Source organism: Phalangium opilio, unplaced genomic scaffold (assembly GCF_054372755.1).
Source record: "Phalangium opilio isolate 3A_F unplaced genomic scaffold, DU_Popi_V2 ptg000105l_1, whole genome shotgun sequence".
NCBI lineage: Eukaryota > Metazoa > Arthropoda > Arachnida > Opiliones > Phalangiidae > Phalangium > Phalangium opilio.
Window position 1 is genome coordinate 1,170,385 of NW_028324207.1, and position 12,357 is coordinate 1,182,741.

A 12,357-nucleotide genomic window follows, 5' to 3' on the forward strand; every position below is an offset into this window, starting at 1 on the left:
ATAGTAGGAAACTCACGTGTCATGAACGTATCTCAATCAGTTCATTTCATACTTATTTTTGTTATATTACTAAAACAAGAAGTATCACTTTCTCCACGGAAACAAGCCATATCCACCTAAATTCATCGGAAACCTAACGATAATTAACAAGAAACAATACCATATCCTATTGTACCCGCTATAAAACAATAGTCCAAGTATTACCAACACATAAGTTTCATTTGATGAACGCGATGCATTCCGCGTGGTTCTTGCGTTTTGTCTTCTTCAATTTTGCGGTTTTAACAACGTGCCTTCATCATACCAATATATGGCAAGATTCAATAGAGTCCTTGAGCTACCACGAGGAATTAAGTACAACTCAAATTCAAGCCATGACAATGAAATACATGCAAATTGAAACTATTCCCGATGCCACGAAAGAGGATATTTTGATACCTCCAATTATGTTCCAACTTTATGAGGAAATGAAGAGAAATCAATGCAATGATCAAGTCGTCTTGAAGATATCACCGTATGGTAAGAATTATATTTATTTTATACAGAAATCTTCATTTCACGGTACTCAGATTTAATAAATTAGAAAGAGAGCTATAGACACACTGGCGAGGTTAACGAAAGCCTATAGTTAGTTTAAGCAGGGATAGATTTAATTTTAGAAGTAGGAATGGAGAACGGTTAGTATTTACTTCAGTCCGACTCATAGCCCAGTATAGAGCCCCTTCCTCCAACACGTAACGAAAAGTTTAAATTATCTTATTGGCTCACTTAAACTACGTTTTGATGACGTTGCTGACGGGAACGGCGAAAAATACGTAATTCCTTTTTACCTCTGTCGCTATGACCCGCTTCTTCTTTCATACCCCTCCGTCCCGTGGAAGGGGGTCCGGGACTTTGACGCACGCCCAGTTTACTCTGTTCTCCATTCCTACTTCGAAAATTAAATCTATCCCTGGTTTTAGTGTATTCCCAGTATGGTACCCTCCTCCAAGTCTTGATCTCCATTCTGATTTCAGAATTCAAATCAGGAGGCGATCAATTTAGAGTCGAATTTGAAATCCCAACTGAAAGCTCTACCGGTCAACTAATAACTAACATAAACCGCGCTGAACTTCGCGTTGAATTCAGTCACCAATCGGTCAAACAAGAAAATATCTTCATCAAATACGAAGACATATTTGATTTTCACCTACCTCGTGACCTCATCTACAATTCCGTGATGACCCCAATATATAACGGGTCCCGAATACTAAATCCATTTACGAACGAACCAAGTGATGGCGTTTTTGACAGTCCAACAGGAAGCGAGGTTGAATTAACATGGAATATAACTCAAATCGCCCAATATAGTCATGAAAAACAAAGGCCCATGACTTTTGCTATATTTCTAAATCATCCAAGTGACATTGAACCTTATCCGCGAGGCAAGAACATTTACGTCATGTTGTACATGAATCAGGAAGCGGAAGTACTTCAAAGGAAATGTGGAAAGAATTCGGACGCCATTTTGAAAACGAAGAAAAGAGTAATCACTCGTAGACATGCGAATAAAAACAAAAGTGGTATGTTCCAAATAAGTAACGTAATGTTGTTCTTAAGACCGAATATTGATGGGTATGTGTATAACAACAAAGACTTAAATTAAGACATGGCTTCAAGCAATACGGGTCAAACTTGGTGGTGGATTGGTTACTTTGAAGCCCTATCTAACGTCATACCTATCAATGTTCCGTCTTAACCCTAATTTAAGCAGACGATACTGCCCCCCCCTATTTTGAAAAGAGTCTATAAATATGACACTTCCCATTCCAGGTAAAAGACACTGCAAGAAAAAATCTCTTTACGTTGATTTCGAAGAAATAGGATGGGATAGTTGGATCGTATCACCGGACGGTTACCGAGCCAATTACTGCCAAGGAACTTGCCCATTCTCAGCAACGGGCCAATTAAACGGCTCCAATCACGCCATTATTCAAGCATTGGTCAATACGCATCGACCTAAAATCCCTCCCGCGACTTGCGTTCCTGATAAGTTAACCTCAATTACTATGTTGTATTTAGACCACAATAATAACGTCGTTTTAAGACAGTATCCTAATATGGTGGTACAATCTTGCGGTTGCAAGTAGATACTTCGAGGTTATGAACTTCTAATGAATAAACTTTATACTCACGTGCTCTCGCACTCTCTAGCTTCCGTCGAGGGGTTAGTCACTCTGAAAAAAATGTTAATTGTACCTGTTCTGAAGAATTACGTGTTTACAGGGAATCCGAGAGTGGCTAACCCCTCGGTTTAAGCAAAAATATTATACAATTTATGTACCGGTGTATGTTTTGTAAATTTATCGAAATTACTCTTTCAAAACGGAGACATTGAAAGTACTGTAAAGGGAGGATGAACTGGAAAATCTAGTATGTTTATACGATTTTACTGCGAAACATAATGGTAGGAAAATAGATATATGTAAGATATGTATTTTTATCAGTGGGGTCAAATAAAAATCATCTGATTTTCCTTTTCACTCTCCCTTTAAAGTAATCTTAAGTGAAGAAAACTCGTATCTCTCCGGTTATAACTTGTTAATTTATTAATCCCATTTCAATAAAGAAACTCAAATAAAAACGTATACCTTATCTGAAGAACATTTTGGACTTTGATAACGTGTTCTTAATTACTTCGGTACTAAAGGGATACATAAATCAGGGGGTCGGTGTTTGTGCTCAGTTCTTAAATTAATCCAAATAACCAAATTGCTAGAAAAATTAATGAGAACACAATTTAAGATAGACCATTTCGGAAATTATATACAGAGAAACCAATACAGACGGGTGAGGCCGCAATTGGGGTATGTAATTTCCGAAATTGTCCATTGGAACTACATTTTCTCGCCCTTAATACAGCCTCCTACGACTTCTGTGTACTCTCCTCAATAAACAACAATGGGTTAAACTGAACTATGAACATTTTAATCTGTACTAAAAATTCTTTACTTAATCTAAACTTCTTAAGCTTGTTGAGGAAAGCTTGGCGAAGAAAGACAAAAAGCAAAGAACTAGACTGTTCACCTCGAGCAATAACTGGGAATGCACAATTCTATAGTATGTGAATAACGAGTGTCATCCGTGCGTTTAATTATCTCTTTAAACCTCGAGGGTCGTACCATACGTACGAAAAAAAGGTTTATCTATGCAATAAAGTGGATACTTAAAAACTCATTAATAGACATTTATAAAAATGGTAAAGTTGTCGAAAAATGTCGTTCAAATTGCACAAATTGAAAGCTCGACATCGAATCTTGTTGATGACCCTTCGGAAAGTAAGTCAATTGACCAAGCCAACTTGACCCCCTTGAAAATATCCTAACCAAAGTAAATTAAACCTAACCCTAATTCTAATCAAATTAACAAAACCTTGGGTTTTCCCAAAAATCTTACATCTAGGACGCTATGCTTTTTAGTAAGCGATTTAGGGTTAATTTCGTTAACTTTACATTATTTTCAAGGCAAGATCCAAGCCCGGTACATCCTGACATGGCTGCTCTTCCTTGGATCTGTTATTATTTACGCCTTAAGGGTCAACCTGAACATAACCATTGTTGCAATGATCAAACAACCAAACACTACTTTGAATTATTTCGATAAATATAACGATACTTCTTCCAGTTCAATTGATACTTGTATCGATGAAAACGTCAATCGAAATACCACCTTCAATCTGAATTACAATGAAACGGAAGAGATCCCTGTAAGTTTTCAAAAACTGCTTTTATCATAAGTTCATAAGATATGTGCCATAAGTTTATTACTGGTTACTGAGAGCCTGTCTTAAAGTAACGTAGGTGAAACGTCTCTAGCATTACGAAGTATAGGAAGCGTCATACTTATGGAACATAACTTATAAACTTATGATTTTAAGGGAAAAATGGAAGAACGCGGACAATTCAAAAATGTATAACAACGGAATGGTATGCGCGATCTTATTGTTGCATTAATTACAGTTGGGAAGGCGTGGTACTTTTGAATGGAGCCAAGCTGAACAAGGGACCATTTTAGGAGGTTTCTATTACGGATACTTATCAACTCAGATGGTAGGTGGAAGACTAGCTCACCGATTCGGACCAAAAATTGTGTACACCGGAGGTATTCTAGTGTCGTCCTTGTTGACGTTATTGACCCCCTTGGCGGCCAATTGGCACGTTGCTGCTCTTGTAGCTTTGCGGATCCTAGTTGGTGTTTTCCAAGTACGTACTTGTTTGTCGAGTAATACTTTAAGCTTGACAGATGTCTTCAATTGGTTAGGGCGTATCTTTCCCGGCGATTTACTCTTTCGTACCATATTGGTACACGACAAGGGAATTGTCGACGCATTTGGCAATTATCTTAACCGGAAATCACGTGGGTACCATCGTAGCCATGCCTATTGCTGGATATTTATGTGACCATGGGTTTGCCGGTGGCTGGCCTTCGGTGTACTATTTATTTGGTAAGTTTTGTCAAAAAACGCGTTACTTCTTAAGTGCGACGCTCAGTATTCGGTAATCACGTGACATTACAAAATCGTTAAAAGGAGGGTGAAGTGGAAAATCAAGTGATTTTTTATCTATTCTTCTTCTAATTATAAGACCAGACTGCATAGTGAAACATTCAGGAAATATCTCCGAATGATTTTAAAATTCAAATTAGGTTCCGATTTTAAGAATAATTTGAAGTATCCCCTCCGACCAATCGCGTAACGCCCTGCCTTTTTATTAATAAAATTCTCGTGGCACGTTCCGTGTCGAATGAAATTTATCGCGAGATTTGAAAAAATTTGCGCGCGATGAGACAATCGTGGCGCGAGACATGGAGCTTGCCACGAGAATTTTGTTAACGAAAAGGCAGGGCGTTACGCGATTGGTCGGAGGGGGATACTTCAAATTATTCTTAAAATCGGAACCTAATTTGAATTTTAAAATCATTCGGAGATATTTCCTGAATGTTTCACTATGCAGACTGGTCTTATAATTAGAAGAATCGATAAAAAATCACTTGATTTTCCACTTCACCCTCCCTTTAAGCGCGCCAAATTTCAAAATACAAAAACAAAGGATTAACAAATACCTTTAAATGTGTTGTCCAATCACGATTCAGGTGCTGTGGGATTCCTGTTTTGCATATTTCTATTTGTCTTTGTGGAGGATAAGCCAGAAGATCATCCATGGATATCGCAAAAGGAACTGTTACTGTTGAAAGATGGCAGAAGTTCGCAATCAAACCAAAAAGTACAAAGTCTACCCTGACTTCGAAACCGAAAAATGATAAATATGTTATCTTCAGAACCCGCCAGTACCTTGGAAACAAATCTTATTTTCCGTTCCCGTATACGCATTGGCAACCGCTAAAATGACGTCATCGTACGCTTACCACGTGGTTTTGACTAGAATACCAGCTTATCTGGACGGGGTTCTAAATTTTTCTGTTGAAGCTGTAAGATATTTTCTATTTATAAACCAACTCTTGCGAATTAATCAAAATTTTATTTGTTATCAGAATGGAGTTATAAACGCCGTGCTATACATTTGCAAAAGCATTAGTGGTGTCATAGCTGGGTTCTTGGCCGACATGATCCTCAAAAAAACCTCGCTAACAACAGATCCTGTAAGGAAAATCTTTGAGTCCATTGGTGAGACCATATTCGATTTCATATTCCCTATGGGGTTGAAATGGTCCTGGATCAGGCTAGAAAACGTAACCCTGACCCAAATTGAACCTAACCTAACCTAAACATAAACCATCACACCATAAACACAGGGGGGAGGGGTCAGAATTCTATCTAGTCCCACGTGACCAGGCTTCGAAATAATAAATTTTTTTTCCAAACTGGTCCTCCAGACTTGTAACCCCTGGTGTCTTGAATAATTAACCTAGTCCCATGGACCAGTTCCTCTTACCCTATGCATTTAAGCAGGAATTTTTAAAGTAGTCATTGGGACCAGTGAGGCCCGGGATTTGAATTAAGAAAGTGGTCCAACGAATTAATAAACTGGTTTTTGGACTTGTAGACTTGTCTTATTTCGAAGCCCGTGGTGACGTGTTCACATTGAATTTATAATTACCCTTAATGATTCATTAATTAACTCTTTAGCCTTAATTGGAATGGGCGTATTAATGATGGTTATACCTTCAATTGGTTGCGATACTACTGTGGTCATCACGATCTTATGCGTAGCACTATTCACTTCCGGTTTCAACTGTGGTGGAGATTATCCCGCACCAACTGACATGGCACCCGCCTATTCTGGTACACAGTGTGGTTTTCTGATGTAATTTAAAACATGGATTCCTAATGACCAATTTTAATTTTCAGGAACCATTTTTGGGATTATTAATACGTTTGCAGCGACTACAGGTGTTCTTGCGCCTTTAGCTGTTGGTTTAATATTGCAGGAAAATGTAATTTAATCCCCTAATCAAAAAAGTTAATTATATTAATTAAGTTTAATTTTTGTAGGATCAAAGTTTAACGCAATGGAGCTACGTTTTCTATAGTTCTGGGGGAATATGCGCGGGAGGGATAGTATTTTTCCTACTGTTTGGTTCATCAAAACTTCAACCATGGGGTGAACCACCCCCGGAAACTACCAAAACCGACTCGAAAGAACCCAAAATAGAGATAGATTTGAAATCAGTACAATAAAAATAATTCATTTAAATTTTATATTATCGTAATTTTATCATGTTCAAAATAAAATATCATATTTAATGTCATGTGTTAATTAATTTCATATTATATTTTGAGTGACCTTGATATACCAGAAAACAATACAGATCCTATCTTAAGTCCAAAATCGCGGACCTTACTTTAAACAGTGAGTTGCAGGCAGCAAAATGTCTTATTTTAAACTAGACATGTGACCAGCAGGGTCCAAGCACTTTTAATTAAAAAACTGGACATTGGCTACTTAAAATGGTTAACCTTGGAACGTTTTTAATTAATGAAGGGACCGCGGGGCAGTAGGCCCCCAAGCATTTAATTTTTAAACTGGCCAAGCTAAATTTATTTGGTAACCTGATGAGTTTGTTGAAATTAAATTTAGAGGTGACCTTGAAATGATCCTCGCTCGTGCATACCTTGGAATATTATTGCATTGACAAATCAGGCGCCAAGTTTTCCCATGACGTCATAAGACCGACTCGACTAGGACAGACTATAACGATAAAACAATTTGAATAATTCCATTTGCGGATTCAAAACCTCTCGAGTAATTTTATCTATATCCTGGAAAAGAACTTGTAACGTCAATAAATCATATAAAAAATCTAGGATGGTTTCTAATTTTTCAAGTGCATGTCGCAATAAAAGGATTAAGGGGCTTTGGGTTTTTACGCACGCGCTTCTTTTCTAACGCAATACACCTTGTGCCTACGTGATAATAACTTTATATGGAATCAAAACACTTGAAAATTTTGTCACCTGATAGTGTATCAATAAATAGATGCAGAAGTAACATGCCTTTTTAATGAGTGACTTTCGTTTTATTGTAAGATTATTAACGAGGTAGTTGCGTTTAATTTCAATTACCTTAAAGATTTGATAGTTTATCACACTTATGATTGGACACGTCACTTATGGAAGACGGTACGCTATAAATACTCAGATTTGAGGCGTCTTAAGCCAGACCTTCGCTTCACCTGAACCATTACGGTCCTAACTTAGCTGTAACTTTTTAAAAATGTTCTCAAAAGTTGTTGTCAGTTGCGCTATTTTAGCCCTAGCTCTGCAAGTGTGCAGTGGTAAGTTACAGTTTAGATGACTATAACCAATTATTCAAATAGTGTATTGGGTACAAATACATATAGTTCAAATTTGTCATAAACGACCGTATTTTATTTTGTTGACAAATTTGAAGACTTTTTGTGCTAGTTACTAAAAATGTTTTTCTTTAGCAGGAGATTTGGTGGACAGTTATTTAAAGACTGAATGTCCAAAGGAGAATGGTGTTTACCCGGTTACGTTCGTTCATCCAACTGATTGCAACAAATACTACACTTGCGACTGGGGTGTGCCGATTTTGCAACAGTGCCCACCGGAATTGCATTTTGGTTACCAAGGAGTTTGTATGCATCCATCCGCGGCAAGGTGTGCTGAAGCCCAAGCTAGCTTAGCTAAACTCAGTAAGTTTGCGCCTCAGCAACAAGTACCAATTCCTCAGCAACATCAACAAGTACCAGAGGGAGTAGCTGCTGCCCAACCAAGAGGGGCTTACAACAACGTTGACCCTGAACGAATCCAACCCGACCCCAGGTGAGTGTTAGCAGTTAGAAATAAACCTGTTGAGGTCTTCATTGTTGAAATCGGTGGAACTGACCATACAATTCGTTTACAGATGCCCCAAGACCAACCCAACATACCCTCACGCTTTCGGTCATTCCAAGATTTGCGGTCGTTACTACGTTTGTGACTGGGGAATGGCTATCCCGATGTTCTGTCCATCGCAACTGGCCTTCAATCCAGTAACCAAGACTTGTGACTTGAAGGAGAAGGTACCCGGATGTGCAAACAAACAATAATTAATATAATAATTTAACTTTTATTCTAATATTTGTGATTATTTTTAAATTAAAATATGTATTGACTCGCAGTATTACGAAACTGAATTAAACAAATCGTTCATATATTTTTAAAGGATTAATAATTTATACTCGTTTGAAAATTCAAAAACGACATATTTAAATAATCATATTTAAATTTTCAAAACAAAAATTCATAATATATTGCAATAAACGAGACGTTTTTGAGCTGATGCCATGAATTAGGGGAATGAAATGCGGTTTAAATGGGAGGTGACAGAAGAAATGATAATCAAGGCGGTATTTGAACTAAAATGTTTGACAAATACTAGCTCTTGTAGAAGTAGACCTTTAGACAATAGTCCCTTGTAATTAAAAATTTCTGACAGTGACAGCTTCTAAATCAAACGGTTTTTTTAATATAAAATTCTCTTTTTTCAATAAATACTCTTGAGTAATTCTGAAGTCAGACTACAGTTTTTCCTAAACTATTACGGTCGTAACTTAATTTTCAAAAATGTTCTCCAAAGTTGTTTCCAGTTGCGCTATTGTAGTCTTAGCTCTGCTGATGTGCTGTGGTAAGTTAAAGTTTATTTTATGGTTAGACTCAATTTTGTCATAAACGCCAGTATCTTGGTACAGTATAAGCGAATCTCGTATGAGTGGATCCCATAATAGCGGTTCTCATAACTGTGGTTTCCCGAAAATGCAGTTTACCCGTTACGCCAGTTCCCAATACAGCGGTTCTCGTAAAGAGCAGTAGAGCCGGCGTGGGAAAAATGATAGTCGTCTATGATGGTGTAGTTTGGGTTATTTGAACTCAAATAGTACTGGGTCAGGTTAATTAAGTCAGGTTATTAGGTAGTTTAGGTTTGGTTAAGTTATATTTAGCTTGTTAGGTTTGGTTAAGTTATATTTAGCTTGTTAGGTTTGGTTAAGTTATATTTAGCTTGTTAGGTTTGGTTATTTGAACCCCAATAGTATTGAGTCAGCTCAAGTTGGGTTATTTGAACATCAATTGCATTAAGTCAGGTTAGGTTTGATTATTTGAACCCAATAGTATTATGACAGGTAGGGTTAGGTTAGGGTAAGGTATGATGATCTAGATGTACTTAATAGTTAAAGGAAACCGCGGCTCCATGATCTCCCCTAGAATTCTGGCTAATCTTCTGGACACAAATTTTACTTTGCCAAAGGCAGGAACCAATCAGACCTAATGCACTAGTTCCTATTGGTTCCTGCCTTTGGCTTAACTAGCCTTTAGCAAGTTTAGCCACTGTGTAGCAGAAAAGCCATCTATAAGGGGCATCAACGTAGCCGCGCTTTCATTTGAACTGTAGGGTTAAGAATTATTCAAAACTCTAGTTAAACACTGCTATTTCCCAAAAAAAACGGCCGCTATTTATAAAACATCAGTGTTGAACAACGCCGCTGATTTTTTTTTTGGAATTGCTGTTGCTATTTCGGGAACTGCTGATAAAAACTTAACAAATTTAAAGACTTAGTTTGCTACATTCTTCCTTTATAGGCCTAGTAGTTCTGCTTTCAAACGCTAGCTACTTAAATGTTTTTTCTTTAACAGGAGTTTCGATGGACAAGATATGTCCCAAGGAGAATGGTGTTTACCCGGTTACGTTCGTTCACCCAACTGATTGTGATAAATACTACTATTGCGACTGGGGTAAAGCTATTTTGCAACAGTGCCCACAGGGATTGCATTTTGGTTACCAAGGAGTTTGTATGCCACCATCTGTGGCAGGGTGTGCTGAAGCACAAGCTGAAGCGTACCCCAATTCTCGTAAAAGCAGGAATTTACATAAATAATTTAACTTTCATTCTAATATTAAAAATTGTGATTTTTTTTTAAATTAAAATATGTATTGACCCGAAGTATAACGAAACTGATATAAATAAAACTTACGTAAATATGGATTGGTTGAATTCTAACAGGCTGAGAGACTGAGAGAGCTAAAGTAGGGGTAGGAGGTTCGATTTAGCAGACGCCACAAAATCAATGACGGCGCAGAAGTCTAGTTTTTAAGACTAATTAAATGCTATTTATTTTGTAATAAGATATTATTAATTTTTCTATAGTTTTCTTTTTATGCTCAGAGAAAGGCCTTTCATTTAAAGCGAAGCGCAGGTCCAGCGGATCCCCTACAAGTTGACTTTCCTTACGAACTCCAGTTTTGGCTTGGCGAAGGCAGGAGACATTTGTGGGCGGGATTTATAAGTGCACTTATAAATCCCGCCCACTAGCCTTTGCCAAGCCAAAACTGGAGTACAGGGGGAAAGTCGCCTTGTAGGGGACCCGCGCTTTGCTTTAAGGTATCATCTAAACTTTTCCTTCAACAATTTACATTCGTTTGGAATTGCAAAAACGACTTGTTGTGACATATTTCTTTATCAACAAGACGAAACATCGTGTTCTTTGAATTCAAATGTCTAACAAGTACTAGCTCGACGACATGGAAAAGTTCTCGCTTTTACACGTCGAGTTGACAATTTTTTTAAGGGACAGGCATATATTTCCACGCGGAAGAACAGTATTTGCAAGTAGATATAGCTGACACTTTCTAGGCTGACAGTTACAGCACGCAAATCAAAGAATTTGGTGAAGATATAATTCACGTTTCACAATAAATACTCAGACTTGAGACACTTTAAGTCAGACCAAAGTTTTTCCTGAACCATTACAGTCGTAACTTTATTTTCAAAAATGTTCACTAAAGTTTTTGCCTGCTGCGCTATTTTAGCCCTAGCTCTGCAGATGTGCCGTGGTAAAGCTTCGCAGACGTGCATTCGTAAGTTAATTTTTATTTGGCATAAACACCAGTATCTTGGTTCCTTTTTTTTTTTAACAAATTTAAAGACCTGATGGGCTTTGTGTTAGACATCAGCTTCATTCTCCCTTTATAGCAGTATTGCTTTCGAAAAGTAGAATCAGTGGCGTCGCTAGGCCTTTTTTGGGGGCTATAGCCCCCCAAATTCCATACTTAGCCCCCCCCCCAAAAAATATCCGTAAACCCTACCAAAAAATTGCTGTTAGCATCCTAAAATTCTGTAGCAATATATAAAAAATTATAATGATAGATTCGTTAAGTTTCATCTCTGCAGAGATGAATTTCAATATCAAACAGTACAATTTTGAAGAAAAGAACAGATGGAGACAAGTAAAATGTTTCATGTTCTTTCGAAAGTAGTCCCAATAGTGTGGACTAAAAGCTAACCAAAACTAAAAATAAACTTAAGACGAGTAAAAATCCTTCATAATCGGTTCCATTTTTATCAATGAAAGGTTGTATATCTTTAAAATACGAATAATTTCACGTTGACACAAATTTACGGATAGTTTTAAAGGTCTACACATTATCCAATGAATCCATTATGCAATTTTTTATTAACTTTTTATAATTACTAGTTTGCCCAGATTTAGCCCCCCCCCAAATTTCAAACCCTAGCGACGCTACTGAAAGTAGTTACTGAAAATGGATTTTCGTTAACAGAAGATAAGATGGACAAGAAATGCCCCGAAGAGAATGTTGAGGAGCAGGTTTCGTACATCCACCCAACTGATTGCAATAAATACTACATTTGCGACAAGGGTAAAGCAATCTTGGAAGAGTGCGAACAGGGATTGCAGTACAATGTTTTTAATGAAGAATGTATGCCACCATCTGTGGCAAGGTGTGCCGAATCCCAAGCTCTTCTAAACTTAAATTAACATGAATAATTTAACATTCATTCGAATATTTGTGTAATAGTAGTATTAAGAAATTGAAATAAAAAAAATAATAATGCTATTCA

At 37.3% G+C, this 12,357-nt stretch overlaps 4 protein-coding genes across 4 annotated transcripts; all 4 read left to right on the top strand.

The window, feature by feature from the left end:
- Positions 1 to 224: 224 nt before the first annotated feature.
- LOC149625141 (uncharacterized) lies at positions 225 to 2,616 on the top strand. The gene is made up of 3 exons (XM_089851914.1): positions 225 to 519; positions 1,017 to 1,562; positions 1,813 to 2,616. The coding sequence occupies exons 1-3, from the start codon at positions 225 to 227 to the stop codon at positions 2,127 to 2,129; spliced, it is 1,158 nt and encodes a 385-aa protein (XP_089708040.1). The 3' UTR covers positions 2,130 to 2,616.
- Positions 2,617 to 3,069: 453 nt separating this feature from the next.
- Positions 3,070 to 6,742, top strand: LOC149625142 (sialin-like). The gene is made up of 10 exons (XM_089851913.1): positions 3,070 to 3,317; positions 3,504 to 3,745; positions 3,999 to 4,241; positions 4,300 to 4,483; positions 5,131 to 5,261; positions 5,317 to 5,466; positions 5,530 to 5,662; positions 6,125 to 6,280; positions 6,347 to 6,432; positions 6,491 to 6,742. The coding sequence occupies exons 1-10, from the start codon at positions 3,236 to 3,238 to the stop codon at positions 6,674 to 6,676; spliced, it is 1,593 nt and encodes a 530-aa protein (XP_089708039.1). The 5' UTR covers positions 3,070 to 3,235; the 3' UTR covers positions 6,677 to 6,742.
- Positions 6,743 to 7,040: 298 nt separating this feature from the next.
- LOC149625143 (peritrophin-1-like) lies at positions 7,041 to 8,616 on the top strand. Its single transcript, XM_089851743.1, has 3 exons — positions 7,041 to 7,773; positions 7,927 to 8,284; positions 8,367 to 8,616. The coding sequence occupies exons 1-3, from the start codon at positions 7,713 to 7,715 to the stop codon at positions 8,548 to 8,550; spliced, it is 603 nt and encodes a 200-aa protein (XP_089707869.1). The 5' UTR covers positions 7,041 to 7,712; the 3' UTR covers positions 8,551 to 8,616.
- A 2,539-nt stretch (positions 8,617 to 11,155) lies between these two features.
- On the top strand, positions 11,156 to 12,356 carry LOC149625144 (peritrophin-1-like). The gene is made up of 2 exons (XM_089851401.1): positions 11,156 to 11,354; positions 12,057 to 12,356. Exons 1-2 carry the CDS (start codon positions 11,270 to 11,272, stop codon positions 12,272 to 12,274), a joined length of 303 nt encoding a protein of 100 aa, XP_089707527.1. The 5' UTR covers positions 11,156 to 11,269; the 3' UTR covers positions 12,275 to 12,356.
- Position 12,357: the final 1 nt, after the last annotated feature.

Coding starts and splice junctions, on each gene's coding strand:
- LOC149625141 (XM_089851914.1), top strand. CDS start 225: ATGAACGCGATGCATTCCGCGTGGTTCTTGCGTTTTGTCTTCTTCAAT. Junction 520..1,016: donor CTTGAAGATATCACCGTATG/GTAAGAATTATA, acceptor TTCTGATTTCAG/AATTCAAATCAGGAGGCGAT. Junction 1,563..1,812: donor TGCGAATAAAAACAAAAGTG/GTATGTTCCAAA, acceptor TTCCCATTCCAG/GTAAAAGACACTGCAAGAAA.
- LOC149625142 (XM_089851913.1), top strand. CDS start 3,236: ATGGTAAAGTTGTCGAAAAATGTCGTTCAAATTGCACAAATTGAAAGC. Junction 4,242..4,299: donor TCCTAGTTGGTGTTTTCCAA/GTACGTACTTGT, acceptor TCAATTGGTTAG/GGCGTATCTTTCCCGGCGAT. Junction 5,467..5,529: donor TAAATTTTTCTGTTGAAGCT/GTAAGATATTTT, acceptor ATTTGTTATCAG/AATGGAGTTATAAACGCCGT.
- LOC149625143 (XM_089851743.1), top strand. CDS start 7,713: ATGTTCTCAAAAGTTGTTGTCAGTTGCGCTATTTTAGCCCTAGCTCTG. Junction 7,774..7,926: donor AGCTCTGCAAGTGTGCAGTG/GTAAGTTACAGT, acceptor GTTTTTCTTTAG/CAGGAGATTTGGTGGACAGT. Junction 8,285..8,366: donor CGAATCCAACCCGACCCCAG/GTGAGTGTTAGC, acceptor ATTCGTTTACAG/ATGCCCCAAGACCAACCCAA.
- LOC149625144 (XM_089851401.1), top strand. CDS start 11,270: ATGTTCACTAAAGTTTTTGCCTGCTGCGCTATTTTAGCCCTAGCTCTG. Junction 11,355..12,056: donor AGCTTCGCAGACGTGCATTC/GTAAGTTAATTT, acceptor TTTCGTTAACAG/AAGATAAGATGGACAAGAAA.